General features: G+C 24.6%; 2 protein-coding genes across 2 annotated transcripts; both read right to left on the reverse strand.

Annotated features, from left to right (window-relative positions):
- Nucleotides 1-741: 741 nt before the first annotated feature.
- On the reverse strand, nucleotides 742-3800 carry LOC129605986 (uncharacterized). Its single transcript, XM_055516027.1, has 6 exons — nucleotides 3547-3800; nucleotides 3175-3458; nucleotides 2141-2244; nucleotides 1861-1984; nucleotides 1439-1792; nucleotides 742-1338 (listed from the first exon to the last, which is right to left on the reverse strand). Exons 2-6 carry the CDS (start codon nucleotides 3415-3417, stop codon nucleotides 742-744), a joined length of 1422 nt encoding a protein of 473 aa, XP_055372002.1. The 5' UTR covers nucleotides 3418-3458; nucleotides 3547-3800.
- A 12318-nt stretch (nucleotides 3801-16118) lies between these two features.
- On the reverse strand, nucleotides 16119-18509 carry LOC129605987 (uncharacterized). Its single transcript, XM_055516029.1, has 3 exons — nucleotides 17527-18509; nucleotides 17275-17408; nucleotides 16119-16586 (listed from the first exon to the last, which is right to left on the reverse strand). The coding sequence occupies exons 1-3, from the start codon at nucleotides 18507-18509 to the stop codon at nucleotides 16144-16146; spliced, it is 1560 nt and encodes a 519-aa protein (XP_055372004.1). The 3' UTR covers nucleotides 16119-16143.
- Between the last annotated feature and the right edge of the window lie 267 nt (nucleotides 18510-18776).

Consider the following 18776-nt stretch of genomic DNA (forward strand, 5'->3'; position numbering starts at 1 on the left):
ATTTGAAATAACATTTATTTATAAAAAATTGACATAATAAAGTTAAAAAAAATTGTAGTTCAAAAGGTGATAATGTTGAATCACATAGAGTAGGTGAATCATTTGAAGAAAAAATTGGATTACACATCGCAATATCGCCATTGTTTGTTTTTAATAAATACATAACGTCATCACTTGTATTTGTCAATCACGTCAAACATTTCCATTCCATATTGAAAGTCTTATGAATTTAAGGAATTCATTTTAAAAAATTGTTCTTGCAAAATGCTGTAGCACATAAAAAAACGCAAAAAAACTTAAAAAATTGATAATTCCTTGCATTAGCAATCAGAGCTGCAATTCATGATACTAGCGTGAAACAGTACTGAAATTCAAGACATTAATAAAGTGTTCTTTTTTTTAGCGACACCCAAATATTATAAAATGAGGTTTTATCCATTACACCTTATTCTTTGTTTTTATTAAATTTTAAATAAAATATGTAAAGAATCTTGACGTAGAACTACAGTCTGATATAAATATTTTTTCTTCAGTGTTCTAAGGAACTAAAACGCACCATATCTTCAAGACTTCTTTCCTTTCTAAAACAAACATTCACAATTGAATGTAAGAATAAATTTTTATTTAAATAAAATTAAATATTAAGTATAAAATTTTTTAATACATTGGTAATTTATATGCAATAATATAAAAAACATAACAAAAACTTAAAATTATTTTAAATTTTATTTTATATAAAATTTATTGCAAATTATACCACGCAACAATAGGTTTATTTGGTTTTATAAGAATTTCATCACTTAAATTGTATACCATACTTGCTAATATAATTTTTCTACCAACTTTTCCTTTAGTTGCTATCTGAGATTTGATTCGCATTCGATTTAAACAGCTAATGTTTGGAAATGGCACTTCTAATCTTGTAAATTTTGGATCCCAACGTGATGATAATGATGGTGCAAAATGATTACTTTTCCATGAGCATAATGGTATATCACCATCATAAACAATAGTTTTAATATAAATTTGTTGACCAGCTGATTCAAATTCATCTTTAACTTTAATCGAACAACGAAATTTCGTTGTAGTTACTTTAAGAATGTAACCCTTTATTGTTGGTTTTGATTTTCGAACTGAAAGTTTTCTCTTTATATCCGATATCCATGGTTTTTTAAATAAACTGACAGTTGAATCAGTGGTCGTCTCCAATTCCGAGGAATTTCTTTTATCTTTGGTTTTTGAATTTTCAACTGGTGATGGTGGTGATATTTCAGTACTTTCTAAATCGCAATATTCTATAGTGATTTCCAACTGGCCTTTTCCTGCATTCATACTTAACTAAAAAAATTAATTTATGGAAAGAATTAAATACATAAATAATTAAGCTACCGTGTCATTAGAAATTTTTAGTCATTTAGAATTTTACTAATTTAATTACCGTTGGTTTAGGTTGTGCAGCTGGAATCTGTGATACTGTTAAATCTTTAATGGCATACCAAAATTCATCGGTCAAATACTGATTATTATTTCTAGAGTTTCTTTTAAAAATTTTTGATTCTAAATAGCACGTTACGGTTCCTATATTTCTTTTTGCTTCACTTTTTGCCATTTTAGACTCTTCCTTTTCATTATCTTTTTCTTTATTTTTTAAATCATTTTGCTCTTTCAAATTTGTTTCTTTTGTCTTAGGATTTTTAGCGGAAGAATTCGAATTTTGTTCAGCAATTCTTTGAACAATTGAAGCACTTCGCTCCTTGAGAGATCTATAGGTTTTATTTAATCGGTTGAAATTCTAAAATCAATAAATATCTCGATATAAACCATATTTTAATTTGTTTTTGTAATTTTAAAATTTATTACAGCAGGCGGTAGCTCCAATAGTGCATAAACTGTTAATACAACAAATTGTCCATGGAAAAATTTATCAATTTCATTGCTAGAACTGTCGGAAGTGGATTTTATTGGACTGTTTTTAAAAGAAGACCTAAAATATGAATACAAATTATTAACATCTTATATTTAAAAGCATATACATATGTATGTATGTATGTGTTTAACATAGATTTTATTGTATTGTTCTTTTCAAATAAAAAGTGTGAAATATTAAAAGTACATATGTATGTATTTAAAAATAGTTTACTTTCTATCAGGTTCCAGGGAGAATTTAAAGTTTTCATTAAATTTTGGCCACGAATTCGTTTGAATACAACTGTCATACTTAGTAGTCCCTGGAAATAATTTTACCTAAACAAAAAAAATTTACTGAAAACAACCCACTTTTATAATTTAATATAAATATACATATGTATGTAATTTTAAATATGATGAAAAAAAAATTTCAAAACCTTCATTAGCTTAAATTTGAAGTTTAAGGTAATTATATTTTTTTATATCTGGGGTTTTCTGTCAGAACATAATATCTACATTTTTGACACAAAAAAGTTCTGGTTGCAGTATTATTTAAATATTTAAGTACTTTCTATTGCAAGAAAAAAACTTTTTCTAGTATTTTTAAAAAATTCCTTGTGAAACATTACAACTAACCAATTGTTCCGAAATATTTTCTTACAAAATTAGATATCAACAGTTATTCACTTCTCGAGATCATAAAATTTTCTAAGAACGCGTTAAAATATAGATAATGAAAATGTATTCTAGTTTTTTTAATGTTTCGTTTCAAGTTTAAAATGAAACATCTACACATATTAATTTCTACATTTAATATTTAAATGTTCATGTCGTTTATTATTATATTAATGAAACGCGCGTTTAAAAACATTTAAAACTAGATACATATGTATATGAACTTATTCAGTTCTGACTGATACTAATTGCAATTGGGAAGTGTATATCTTATTTGATATAAAAGAATAATTTAAAATTTTAATATTATGTAACATTTAGTAACAACATTTTAAAATGCTTTTTAAATCATCCTCGCAAAATTTTCACTAGTTCATGTGTTAGTAAAACAAAAATAACACGAAAAAATTTCAATGGTGTTTTACTCAAAATGACGAAAATGCAGATATCATGATCTAACAGAAAAGCCTAGATATTTTCTAAACTAAACAGTATAAATGCAATACATAATACAAAAATAAAAATGTCATTATTATAAACATGCACCTTTGTTGAATACAAAAAAAATCAAGAGCCTTTGCTAAATTTTACCTTAACAACATAACCTTGCACAGATTTAAGTCCAAAAAGTGTTGGTAGATGTCGCGCACCTATTAAATTAACATTCAACTGTGGCTGAATTTTTCGATGACTTTGGGCTTGGTTTGTGCCATCGCTATTTGGTGATAAATCAATTAATAATTGAAATCCAAGCTCTGGTTCTAAATTCGCTGAATTACGATTTAATACTAAATTTGCGCTTGCATTCGGAAAAAACGATCGAATTTTATTCATATTTATATTTGAATTTGCTTTTTCCAATTCAGCTACAAAAACTAAAAAGAAAGAAAAAAAGAGCTTAATATTGTTTTTTGCCGAAAAAACTTTTTCAATTTACAATACCGTTAAAAATTTTTTTATTACCGTTTCTATGAATGTGTAAGTGATATTTTAATTAACTTTATTTTGAATATATACAGCGAACGCTTTAGTGATGTTCATTTGTTCTCATATGAGCAAATGTGTGTACATATTATGTGTGTATATAATTTCAACTTTTGTTTTTAAAAACAACTTTTCGGAATTGCAATGAAACCAACAGAATAGTATTGATTGATTAATGATGATTATATAACCTCATCTCATCTTACTTAAGTTTTTTAGCAATCTTGTTTTGTTTCTTCTACATCCACTTATATTGATATTTTGATATTAAATCATCGTTTTGATTTTCTGTAAAGAAAGGAAAGAATCGTGAGTAATATTAATTTAATACAAAATAAAATGTTAATTTATGAATGTCAGAATGTCGTCAATACTTTAATTATAATAATTGTCAAACGAAACTGTGACTTCCACGGTTATTGAAATTTTTATTATGACTGAATTACACAAAAATGAAATGTATATTAAATGTGGTTTATCGCGAAGTTAAAGAAGAAAAATAGAAGAGCGAATGATCTTAAATAAGAGCATAAAAACAAGTTGTTTTGATTTTGCGCGCATTGCACAGCGTAATCATGAGGGTATTTTACATTACAACTTTAAATTTATAGAATTGAACATGAATATTGCAGTACTATTGCATACTATCAATTCAATTTTATTGAATATCGTATATTAATAGTAAATTTACGCAAGTCACTCATTTACGCAAGTCACTCATTTTTTAATTTTATAAATAAAATTAAAAAATATCTAATCAAACAATTTTTCAATCAAGATATATATATTTCCCACCCATACATAATTATGTAAAATTCGAAATATTTATTTAAAATTACATTAAAAAACATGAAAAAGAAAATTTAACAAAAATCATTGATTTACAACAATAAATTCTTAAACAAGAAAACATTTTTATGTAACTATAATGACATTCAGAGCAATAAAATTCGCATAAAAAGGGCGCACGTTAATTAGCGGCTGTCAAACTTTGTATAACTAGCTCCAGCCTGTTGAAGTAATATCGACTTTCTTCTAAACTTTACATTTTCAATCAAGTGAGCTTTGAACATCAAACTCAGGTTTACTTGCCATTATTTTCTTATATGTAGATACATATGTATGTATGTACATTATATGTCTGAAGTAAAACAAAATTTTAATGTTTCGCACGTGAATTGATTTCTCTAATATATGTTACACTTGTCAATAATATTGTATAAATGAGCTTACTCAATAACTATATTCTCGTCTCAGGGTATAAAATTTACTCTCCTTGAATTTAAAAAAAAACCAATTTGCATATTTTTCAAGAATACAATTCTCAAACTTTATTTAAGCTAGACATAAATTTTTAAATTTACTCAAACGTGCTATTAATAACAGAGATAGAGTGTTAACTATTAAATACACTATTATTCGGGCCCAAACCTCGTAAATTCACGAGCTTTAAAATCTTGTATTATTAAAAAAAATATAAAACTTCGTATTCAGAAATTTTTTTCAATATTTTCAAGTCGTACTGACAAATTGTATTTTTGACGACAAAAAAATTTGGGTAAGTTTGAATGCAAACTTCTGAGATTCAAACTTCTAAAAACCATCGTACTCCATTATGGAAAATTTTATATAAGTATGCACTATTTGATCAAACTTTAGTGTATGTTTTATAATAGCACTACTGTTATGTTTCGATTTACCATATTTTTCCATAATTTAGTATATAAGTACTACATTTTAATACAGTCAAGCACAGGTTAAATAAAATTTTATTATATTATACCCAATTCGTATATTTCCGTAAAGTACTAAACTATATTATACGAAGCTAACAACACTCGAACTAAAAGTTAAAGTTTCATACTTAATTATTTAAATTAATTTCGTAATTATTATAATTTCAGCGCATTTTAGTCTAAAATCCGTGCGCTACCCGCAAATTCAAAAAAAAAAACAAAATATTTTGTACTTAATATGGAACAATGAAACATTTTTTCATTCTTTTGTTATAATTTTCAATTAGGGCTTGCAATAATAATAATTTCAATATAATAAAATAATTTATTCAATTTTGATGTGAACGTTTTTATGAAAATAAAAATTTTGTTTTATAATGCGAACGAATAAACGATCTTTAAACTAATTTTATTGAATGAATTGAAAACAATGACTAATCATACAAAAAATAAAGACATTGGGGATTTTCGCCTTTCCTAAAACAGGTAGGGATTTTTCAACTGATACAAGTATTTGCGAGTACTCGTATTTAAATTAATACATAAAAAAACGAAATAAACTTTCAATTATACAATCAATCAGTAAGAAAGAAAGTTATTGCAAAACGAAAACTAAAGAAACACTTTACTCAAAAAAATTTTCATAAATTATAATTTTTCTAATTTCTTAGCACTACTTTTACGGTATTCTATTTGTAAATATTGAAAATTTCTATTAATTGTTGAATTTTTTGTACATTTCCAAAAAAATATTGGAAAAAATTTATCATTGGTTTCACGCTATCCCTTCATCTGTCCGTCGGATTACAAAACTTGAAAGAGAGAATAAACTTACAAAGAGAAAATAATGAAATTTTGTACACAAATATCTTAACGAGGGTACGATACATTTAAAAAGTTGTAAAAAATACATATTTTTGACAACGAAGTGTATAAACCAAGTTTAAGCTCTGTAAACGCAGACAGGATTGGAGTTAATTTTTGTATCTTTAAGATAACCGTTACCTAAAACAAAGTTCCTCCAATTCCCGATGAAATTTTTCTCTCACGCAACCATTTGAATTCGTCGATAAATTATTTTGTAGCTTCTCAACTTTGCGAATTTCATTCCCCTCAAAATTTATTTACGTCTAATTCTAACATATGATTTATACAATTATTTGTTATATTTACAGGGGAATTATTATAAAAGATTATTTTTATTTTTTAAAACTAAACTTAAACCAATAATGTAGATACTGCAAACTAGACAGACTCAAATTGTTCAAGAGAAATGTGCTAATTTATGAACCATTTATCGACTACATAAATTTCAAATAGCCGATTGAAAATTTTGAATTTTTGTAATTGCAGTGATTCATAAAAATACCTCAATTTTAACACCAAATATGATACCACACCCACTGTAAAGGTAACAAAATTAAAAATATTATATTATTTGAAAAATATTAATGAATTTGAATAAAACTTTACATTTTGAAATAAGCACTTACATATGTATGTGAATACATATGTATGTTATATGGAAGTGTTTTCACTTTATTTAGTTTTGTTCTTACTATTTCTCATTAAATTAAATTATTAATTAAAATACGGAAACCTCAAAACTTGTGTTTCCTTTTCGATGAAAATTCATCATGTAAAGCTTAAATAAATAAAGCATAAAATATCAACGAAATGAACTCTATTTACAGTTTGTCATCCATTTAAATGTTAATTAGAAATGATCAGAACAATTTCTATAAATAGGTGATTGAGAGCAAAAACCGTCTCAAAAATTAAGAAAATTAAAAGTATAGATCGTATCCTTTCATTTTTGATTTTTTTATTATACTTTTAAAAGAAACCTTCTAGTGAACAATTTTTTATTAATTAAAGATATTCACTCATTGATGTAGTGGTTAAAAAACATTGTCAATTAAAATTCAATAACATATTTTGAAAAAAAAAATGTTTCCGTCCGTCCATCCGTGGACATCTTTACAAAACTCCTGCCTTCAAACCCTTGAAAATTTATTTCTAAAAACTTATTTCCGTTAAAGAAAATTTTTACCTATCTCCCCCCTCTAAAAATGCCAATTTTTGACTATTCGTTGTAAGGAAACCATAAACATTTTTCAAATTTTACAAATAACATTTTTAGCATATTTGAATTGAATATTATCTAAAAATCGTTTTTTCCATTCCAAATTTTTGAAACGTTCTTCTTCTACACCTCAGGTTGTACGAATCTAAAATTTTATCAGCTTTTAATGCCATGCCATTAAAAAATATAATAATTATTTCTCTTAATTACGCAATTGAAACGTAATTTGGAACATTATCTTAAAGCCTCTTTAAATTTTTCTTTTGCTTTATTTCAAAGATTTCATACATTTCCTGTCCTAAATTGCACACATTGGCTATCTTAAACGTGTACAATCTTTAAAATTTATTCGTATATGAATAAAAGTGCTACATTGCAAACCACTACTTCGACCCAACTTCATTAAAATTTTGTTCAAGAAAATAATATTATACACTATTTAGTCACAATTTTATTTGTTCAAAATTTATTCAATAAACATTATAAATTTTGCAAAAATTATAATGCAAACGATTCTTATTTAGATATTATGGGTTTTTACAGGTTGATAGAGAATCTCATGTATTGATATATTGATGTATCAGAGCAAAAATTTTCATGGCTGGAACAACATTTTATAATTATGCGAAAAACATTTCCTTCGTTTTCCTTTAACCAAATTTTCAGTTCAAATTTTACTTTTTAGGAATTTCCTTATTAGGGTTGGAGAAAGTTTCAAATTAAATTTGAATATTAAAATTAAAATGAAACTTATTCTGACTCTTTATTTCTTTAAGGTCAATTTCAAAGACACAATAATATAATTAATTGATCATGATTTAATTAGTATGTCATCCATTATATTCGTTATAACAAAAACTTGTTAAAATGCTAATTCTTACCCTTTATATTGAAAAATATTTAAAAATTCAAACTTGAAATTAAAATTTATTTGACCTACATATATACATATATCACAATTACGCTATGCATATTGATGCTAACAAACTGAAAATAAAAGCAAATCTAAAGTGCTCATAAACCATTTTGAAAATCATATTTCGACTTTGCAAATAAAATATTTGACAACTTGTAATATTTTTGCCCAAAGTAGAAGCAATTTTTACCATTATATAACAAACATATTTCAATACTTCTTATAATAAAACGCACTAAGATTAGTTAAATTAGCATATTTCATTTATAATCCAATTCTGATATGTGATTGTTGTAATAAAAGTACATATATATGTAAATACTTCTTTCGGCAATAGCCCTTTTGTGTTTTTCAGAATAAAATGTAGTTGAATAAAAAAATGTTTGATGGACACAAGTTTATCGGTGTTCAAATTATTATAGTCCATTCAAAAAATTTCTTTTATTCCAAACAAAAAATTTATTTTCATAAACGACTATAAAGGAAAACTAATTTGAAAACAGTATATTTATAAAATTTTTTTGAATTATATTCGAAATAAAAATAAAGGGGTATGAATTAAATTTTTGTGAAAATTAGCTAAAAAGTACGGCGGTCGAGATTTCTGACATAGTTGGTTTCTGTTTTCTTTAAAAAAGATAGAATTTTTCCCAGTGAGTACAGTAGAACTTTTATGAGGCGAATCCCTCTAAAGAATCACAAGAACAAGTTCGAATTATAGTTAAAAGAAATATACTTAATCACAATATGTTTGACAGCGTTAAGTCAATAAAGTTGAGTTAAATTTAAAGAAAAATTCAGGTTACATATTAGATTTAGTAATTTAAAGACATTTTTAATCAAAGAATGTATGTACGTATATACATTATGAGAGCATAATTATGCTCAAAATTTATGTGAATGGAAAATTTCTAAATTTAATTAAAAATGGCAATTAAAATTAAATTTTCAAACAAAATCTTCACATTTTTAATCTTTTGTCCTAAAACTAAAACTATAAAATTTAATATTATAAATTAACTGAAAAAACCATAATTTCATTAAATTAAAATAGCAAATTGAAGACTGCATATTATTTGGGAATTGATTAAGTTTTTTAAATAGAATTAATTAGCATTTTATAAAACTTTTTAATTAGCAACTTAGAAAATTTTTTAAAGCCTACGTAATCAACTTAATATAAAAAACAAAATCAAAATAAGAAATAAATCTTTAATAAATTGCTTCTCAGTTGCATAACCATTATTTATTTTTATTGTAATCTGAATCTATTTCTGCGTGGGATAAGCAATATATATACCACATTTTAAATATTCCATTGTAGAAATATTGATAATGTGTGGACGGAAATCTATTGATTTAGTTCCAGTTTTCAAATAAGTTCTTATTCGTTATTATAATAAATATATGTGTATATAGGTATGTGAATTTAAAATATATTAAAACATTTATTATAGTAAATGTTTACATATATTTTTTATGATAAAAATTGTAAAAATCGGATCTCTTTCAATTATTATTTTTGCCACTGTCTCTTATAGGATCTTCGTAATTATTTATACCTATATGTTTTCATTACTTAATTTTTATTATTACTCGTATGTTCTTATCCCAATTCGATTTTCATAAAAAAATTTCCATCTTTTTCAATCACATATTATTAAAAGTTTTTATATTTACTACTTTAATATTATAGTTATATAAAATTGAAGAAAAAATTAATCATTAAATATTTTTTGAATCACACTTAAATATTTTTATTATGACACTTTACGAGCATTAATAATGAAGTTTTTTTGATTAGTTTGAATTAAAAAAAAAATAACTTTGTGAATAAATGGTAAAAAAGAAATTAAAAGTTGGAATTGATGATGTTCAACGCCGGTCGATAACAATTGCACTGACGGTAACAAAACTGCAATCAACAATTTATGCCAAAAAGACCTGTTGTATATAACTTTTGCATGCAACAGGTTAACAACTGCTTTAACAACAAATTATTTTTGCTAGTTTGAATTTGACATTTTACTTATTTTCGATATTAAAGCTTTTTTTTTTAATTTGACTATGTATATTTTAAAAGTTGATATTAGGCAATTTAAAATTCGTCAAGAAAATTTCTATAACTAAATTACCATCTTCAAAATTAGCAATTTGAAGAACAAAAAGCAACATCAGCAATCGAAACTTTTTTATTACAAAAATGCCAAAATGACTGGCAATTGACATTATTAATTACGTAAATTTTTTTTTTTGTATTTTCATACACTATATACAAATGCAGACATCTTTTGACAATATTGTAAGTTACAATGCTTTTGCTAACTGCAATAGAGATTAAGATGCACGTGAATTATCAACGTTCATTTTACATAATCGATTACACCTAAAGACTTAAATATTTCAATTTTTTTTTAATCAACTATTTACAATCTTCTGACATCATATTGCTATTATAGTCATTTGAAAAAATAAAAAATCACTGTTCCATTTTAAAATAAAAAATATTTAACTAAATTAAATGTTAATTATTATTATTTAGCATAATTTTTTTGTTTTGTTTTTCAATTAACTCCACTTGTTATATACAACATTGTATATACATATATGTATACACAGGTCAATAAATTCTAATTATATATGGTACATGTGGATTTTACAAATTAACTTTATATTATTTGTGTACATCACACATGTGTCTTTATACATAAATACTTAGATTTAGACACATGTTTGAATTAAATCTCAATTTCAATTTGTTATCATTTAAGTTTGTAATGTATATTTAAGTTTGTAATGCTTGTAAAAATCCGTAAGCATGCATTATATTTGTATTATTAACGTTATACATAGGTTTATAAAGTATGTATATTTATGAAATTATTCATACATTGTACATAATATTAATTACCCAAAATAACTATTACACACCACGTTCTTAACTTATAAATATTAAATTTATATGTATAAAGTGTCTCCAATATGGAATTGATCAGAATTTTCTTCCTAGTATGTAAGTAAGTTCGATCCTAAAATATTCTACAAAATTTATATTACCATAAATTAATTTTAATCTGAAAATCAACAAAGGTAATTCATTATATACATGAATGCAAGCATACAAATATAAATGCATATGCATCTGTGATATGATTATAAATTTTGATTTATTGAGGTATTACACACTTCCAATAAGCCAGAATAAGGTATATAGGTGAGCTCTCATGTACACACACACTTATACATATTTTAAATAGTATGTCACATCAATTGACGGTAAAACTACAAATTAGAAAAATATGTTTGCGAATTTATTACCCCATTTGCATTGCTATTGTCAAATATTATTTTAGGTTATACTTAACCTATACAGTCTGAACATTTCGTACCAATAAATAGCACATTTTAGTTATACATATATGTGTACATATTAAATAAGAAATTATTTTTAAAATAAATAAAACAATAATAGTCTTATTACTCAGTCACCTTATCAATAAAGAAAAAATGAAAAAAACCTTATCAGCATAATAAAGATTAAGCGTACTCGTAGATGTCCCCAAACAAATTTTAGTTTTGCCGACACAACTGAACTTGGAATTAATTTTATGATTTTTAACACGTACACTTTAATTATTTTTTATTAACTTTATGATTTTATAAATGTATAATTTAAATAATATAAAGAACTTTTTTAAATTCATTTATTCGTTTAAGATTGAACCACTTACTATCATTAGAAATGGATGTGGACTAAGTATGTTTTTAGATTTTTTATGAATGAATATGGATACATATATACATACATAATTCTTTACACAATAATATTTGCCTATGCTATACATATAAAGGAATAATATTCAGTTTGTAACTAATGAATGTTAATTACAATATGACATACTTTATCGCTTCTAAATTTCACAATGATTATTGTAAACGAACATAATGTGCACGTACGTGCAAATTTTTCTATTTTAAGTATAGAATTTTTATAATAAAAATAAGGTATAGAATGAAATTATTATTATAATAATTATAATAATTATAATAACAACAATAATTTGTATATATGTATATATATTTTGTTCTTTTCTTTACGTTTTTCGCTACACAACCAATAACAACGACCCGCTACAGCTAAACGTCGAATATAATTTAAATGCGCGCGCTACAATAATAAAAATGATATTGTTGATTGTTAAGCTTTAGTTTTGAGACTAACTTGAAATATAAATTGTTATGTATTAATTTTAAACAGTTGTATTAACTTTTTTTTTGTCCAGAAAAAGCTAAGAGCTTTTTAAATTTTTTTCAGTTTGCAAAAAAAAAAATTATTTATTTTTGGTATTTTTGTTTTGAAGTATTAAGTTTTGAGCACTACAGCAATTCTTTATTAAATATTCGCTATATACACTTGCTTTATTATTATTACATTTATATATTATATGTATATACAAATATTTTATATTAAATTGGTATAATTCTAATTTCTAATTAAAATCATTAACAATAATAATTTATAAACTTAATTTTTTTATTCTTCAATTACGTAAACACTTAAGCATGTGCTGCTTGAATTCGCTTCAATTTAAGACTGAACACATTTGTGAGACAAAATATAAGCAAGTATAAATTTATAAGTAATTATGTATATACTATAATTTTCTGTGGTTTGAGGAAAAAACTGCCTAAGTGAAAAAAATGAGCTTTGAGTAGGTATAAGTAATTTTGAACTTAGTAGTTCAGCTGATTTTGTATTTATACCTTCACTGGGTGAAAAGAAAGTAAATGAACTAATCGTACGTACTAAAAATATGAATACACTTTTTTTAAAGTAATATACCATTTAGGTAAAAAAGTAAAAAAATTTAAAGTGATAGGATTTAATAATTTTGTTAACCAATTCTAAAAACAAAAAAAAATTTAAAGAAAATTAAAGTAATTCCCAAGAATTTGCTTGAAACAACAAAATACGTAAGATAAATTATCGAAATATTGAAACATTATATCTAAACTTTTAAAACTTGATGAGTGAACTTAATTTTAGTTGGGAAAAGGGTATATCTTATTTAATATAGAAAAATTTGTTTAAATTTCAATACTATGCGATATGTAGTAGCAACATTTCAAAATGCTAGCTTTTTAAACGATCTTAACTAAATTTTCACAAGTTAATGTTTTTGTAAAACAAAAATAACACAAAAAAAATTTTAATGGTGTTTTACCCGAAATGGAAAAAATGTAGATATCATGTTCTGAGAGAAAACCCTAGATATACACATTTTCTTAGAACCACTATTATTATTAAAATAAAGTAATTAATTTAAATGCAAACTTTGGTATTTGTACTTTATGATACCACAGAAATAATATCTGTGTAGATAAGTCGAATGTAAGTGAGTATACATATATACAGAAAATATGAAAAATAAAATTTTTTGTGCAGCTTTTAAGTTTACTGATGATTCTTACATTTATTTACCTACGATTTAAAAACAAATGCAAAAGACAAAAAAAAACATCTAATTTATGTTTTCTATGGGGCAATCCCAATATTTGTGTATAAGCGTGAAATGTATATAAATATGTAAATTTAAAAAGAAAAAATGATAAGATAACGTTGGTTATACATAACGTTGCTTTAAAGTAGAATATAACGATTACTCTTTTGTAGCAGTGACCATGATCTAGAATAGTGAATTAAAAAACTTGAAGTTATTAAAATTTTAACTTAGAATTTTAGCTTCAAAATTCTTAGATATTTTTGATTTAAATTAGAAGCTTCTTGGTTTTGATATAAGCATAAAAACTTATTGGATTTCAATTGAAACCCAATTTTTTTCCTAAATAAACGTCCTCTTTCGAGATCCTTAAAGAAGTTCTTTGTTCATTTTTTTTATAAAAATATAAAATTTTCTAAATGTTAATTATTTGTTATAATTTTTTAATATACATATGTACTTACAGAAATTGAAATTTATCTTCAAGCAAACCTATTATTTTCTTCGAGTTTGTCAAATCAAAGCAACTCCGTAACTCGTTGATAGAATCATCAAATCGAAAATTATCTCAAATCTTAATTTTATCGTATTCGATTAATTTGTACTTGAGATACAGAAGTCACAGACCGACAAACATTTAATTAAAAAAAGCTATGTAGCTGTCCTTTTCAACGGTAAAGTACATTTCCGAAAAAAATCCATAATCGTATAATTTGATCGTGTCAAGCTTTAAATCCCGATACATAAATGGCCTACCATATGATTTTGTATTCGCTTGAAATTATTTCATAAGAAGATTTAATAAGAAGATTTGTATAAAATATAAAAATTTGTAATTTAACAAATATGTACATTAAAAATATTTTACTTCACTTTTGAAACTTTTCAAGAAAATATTCAAAGACCTTTAAATTAAAATGCTGGTTAAACCAAGTTAATTTACATAATTGGAGGATTGTTTATTTTTAAACATGTGAATAGATCTAACTTCTTGCATTATATTAAATTACATATAGATTTTGGGACTGTTTCATAACCTAGGTTTTTTTTTTGTTTTTAATTTGTACTTACTATCGTTTTACTTGAATCGCAGTCACTGAAAGAATACTTTACATAGCCACACACATACATATAATACGTACAAATATGATATAAACAAGTACACAAAAACAAATATAACAAATTTTTATTTCTTTATATTTTCGATTAAGAACCCTTACATTACAAATTTTCAATGAATTTTTAAATTTCAATTTATATTTCTAAAATTCTAGTGAAATGATAAGGCAGAATATCGAAGATACTATTATAGGTAATAAATGTAAAGTAACATTTAAAGCTCCATGATAATAAAGCCATTATGAGATAGCTACACTATTATATCGAATAGATACGTCTACATACATATAGATAAGATAATTAACAATGTCAACTGGTTTCAGTATATGCTTTTGCAAATTTATCTCATAATTGTATAAAAATAATATTTTTAATAATCGTATATCGTTGGTTAACTTCCATAACACGCTAATTTAAAAAAGAATTATTTTGAATAAAAAACACATTTAAAATTTTGAAGTTAAAAAAATTCGAAATTTTCTTTATGATCTAAACCTACTATAAAAATAAAAATTTGAGTTTTTATGTATACGTTCAAAACTTTGAATTTTTAAATAAATAGGCTAAAAAATAAGCATATTTGTTTACTACATTAAAAAACTAGTTCAGAACTTTTGACTTTTTTTGAATTAATATGCCTTTTAATTTAATTTTTTTTTAATTCAAAACTAACTTTTCTTAATTTTTCTGTATTGAATTCCAAGACCTTCCGCTTTGAACACAATCAAGAATGTGAAACCTAACATTAAAAATATAAAGTTCAAAAATAGATTTCTTTTTAAATATTAAAATCAAGCGAATCTTCCTAATATTTCATTATGTGCTAGATGTATTTTAGGATAGTACATTTTAAGGTAGCGATGATGAGATTTAGATCTATTCACAGGATTACGAAAAACAGCAGACCAGCATACTGAAATTTTTCAATTCCATTCTTAATAGTATTGACTTTGCAGTGTAAATTATTGCAACATTTATTTTGGCATATAAAATGATCTTAAAAATATTTAAACGTTGTAATTAAATTCGACGCCATTTCTCTCTTTATTTGTTTCTTTAATATCCGTTATAAATTAATAATTTTAGGTTTATATATGTAAATACATATATATATATATATATATATATATATATATATATATATATATATATATATATATACATATGTTCAAAACATAAATAAATATGCGTATAATAATAGGAAATAATTCTAATAATTTATAATCTTTCAGAACTTATACCACTATTTTGACTGCCCCTTCTATCTTCAATTTCAATTCGTTCTACTAATTCATTAAATTTAACCACTGATTTTCTTCTTTCACCACCGATATCACCATTGGGTATCGTTCCTTCTTCATCACATTCAAAATTTTCATTACCAGAATTATTTTCATAATTATCATCATTTTCTTTGTGATTTCGATCATTTAATAATTCTAACATTCTTGTTTGATAATCAGATGTTTCTTGTGTTGTCGTTCCAGCAATTTTCATTGTATCTCGTTTTACATTATTCGAACTTTGTGTAGATGAATCTTTCTCAGGTTCAGTTGAATTAGTTTCTAAACTAGCAGCAAAAGACGAAACTTCTGAACGACTAGTTGAAGATGTTTTCTCATATAAAGCTTTTCGGAAATAGACAACCCATGAGATAAAACCTTAAAAATAGAAAAGAATTAAGTTTTTTATGTTTAACAGTCAGTAAGTTTTAAACTGTACTTATACTTATGTATTTTATATTACATATAAATTTCAAAAAGGATTCTAAATGTTAAGTTTAATTATAAGAATATGCAAAAACTATCAAGTTTATCAAAGTCACACAAATTTATAATCTTGTATAAATAGTCTAAGCTAATACTATACTTCATTACTCTAATCAAAATAGTATTAGTTTAGAGTAATACTTTGTTATTGGATATGTGGATAAAGTTTTGTAAATAGCCCTAATAGAAATAAATTCATTATAAATAAATAAATAAAAATTTATTTTGTGATCTTCAATTCATTAAGACATTTGAAACTTAACTATTTGGTTATAATTCAATAAAATAGTTGTTAAAATATCGCGAGCAATCTTCGTATAAGCGTCGAAGCTTCAAGGTGCTTTGAATAAGACTTCATCAAGCATTTTGAATTTTCTACTTGTTTTGGAATGAGATTCATTATATGTATTTACAAAAGTACATTTTCCAGCATGCTAAAGTTCAATCTATCAGTTAATAAAAAGAGTTTTTAAAAAAAATTTTGTATATAAAAATAAATAACTAGTACTATATGTTAGAAATAACCCTTAAACATATTAAATTACACCACCACCCATTTAATTATTCGAAAGTTATTCACCTAAGCATCCTATACAAATTACTGATAAAATTACAATTCCAACTATAAAAGCAGTTACATCACGACTCGCGTCAGCATATTTTACTGTATCTTCATAAGATGCAGCTATAACATCAGAACTTCCAGAAAGCTTCCTATTTAATAGAAAACAAAAGTATTAATAACTACTTTAATTTAAAATTTAAATTAAAGTCTAAATAATGTATGTCACAACAATTAAAAACATATGTACATGCATATGAAAATATTTACTCTATAATCTTATCACTTTTCACGAAATCAGCATTTTCATTAATGGCATATGTCCAAACTTTTAATGTTGTTTTTTGACTATAAGCTGGTCCGAAAATCCTATGTATTCTGGCTATCATTTGATGTAATAGAGATTGTTTATTTGTAGCTGTTAAATTAGGGACAGTGGCCCATTTCAACGGTATTAAATCAAATCCCTTATTTTTACTCACTTCATTTAATAATTCGTCAACATTTTCCATTTGATTTCCTTGAAATTCTAATAGAATCAATTGATATGAATGAATTTTTTTTACAATAATTTTCACAGAACTATTTAAGCTTCCTTCCATTTCTCCATTACGATCCACAGCATACACAGTTAAGCTGATTTCATTTGAATTTTCCATAGCACCTGAATATGGATATATAATGCCGGTCTCTTCATCGATTCCAAAATCTGGATTATCTAATTTATAACGTATCAAAGCATTTAAACCGATATCTAAATCGGTTGCATTAACTTTTATTAAATATTGCGGAAGGATATTATTCGATACTTCTACATCAGGATAACCAATAACAAATTTTGTATCAGGTGGTGGATATTCAAATATTGGCTTATTATCATTAATGTCTTCGATTATAACTGTTAAAACGGTTTCAACCAACGAACTTTTTATATTTTCGGTTAAAACATAAGATTTTCCATCGTTAAATTGTCCTACTTGTCTAAATTGAGGACGTCCCGAAAGACTGTTGGAGAAGCTTTTGTAATAACTTTGTGTTCTAAATTTTATATTATCTGGTTTGCTATCCATTTGTGTAACCGATTCAAAAGTAAACTGATTGTTGTCAGCAGAACTTATAAATATATCTTTAGTGGTTTCATCAATAAATTCAGTATTTTCAATATTTACTTCTGTACTTGTTTGTGAAATATTTTCACTACTGTTTGATTGCTCAGATGTTGATTTTGTTACCTGCTCAGAAGTTAATTCCATCTTTTCTGTAGCATTTAATACCACTTGTTGTTGATGGGTTGATTCAAAATTTTCAGTTGCATTTAATTTTATAGGATCTGTACTAATGATCGTTGAAGTACTTATGGGAATTGTAGTTGTTGCTTCAGGCAATTTTGAAGTATATTTTATATTTTTAGTTGTTTCAATAATTAATTTAGTTATATCTTCAATTTTTTCAATTTCTGTAGTTGTATCAAAAGTTGGAATTATATTTTCAGTGATAGATCCAGAACTCCTTATTTCTGT

The sequence above is a fragment of the Condylostylus longicornis genome, unplaced genomic scaffold (genome assembly GCF_029603195.1).
Source record: "Condylostylus longicornis isolate FDR11 unplaced genomic scaffold, ASM2960319v2 ptg000016l, whole genome shotgun sequence".
Classification (NCBI taxonomy): Eukaryota; Metazoa; Arthropoda; class Insecta; order Diptera; family Dolichopodidae; genus Condylostylus; species Condylostylus longicornis.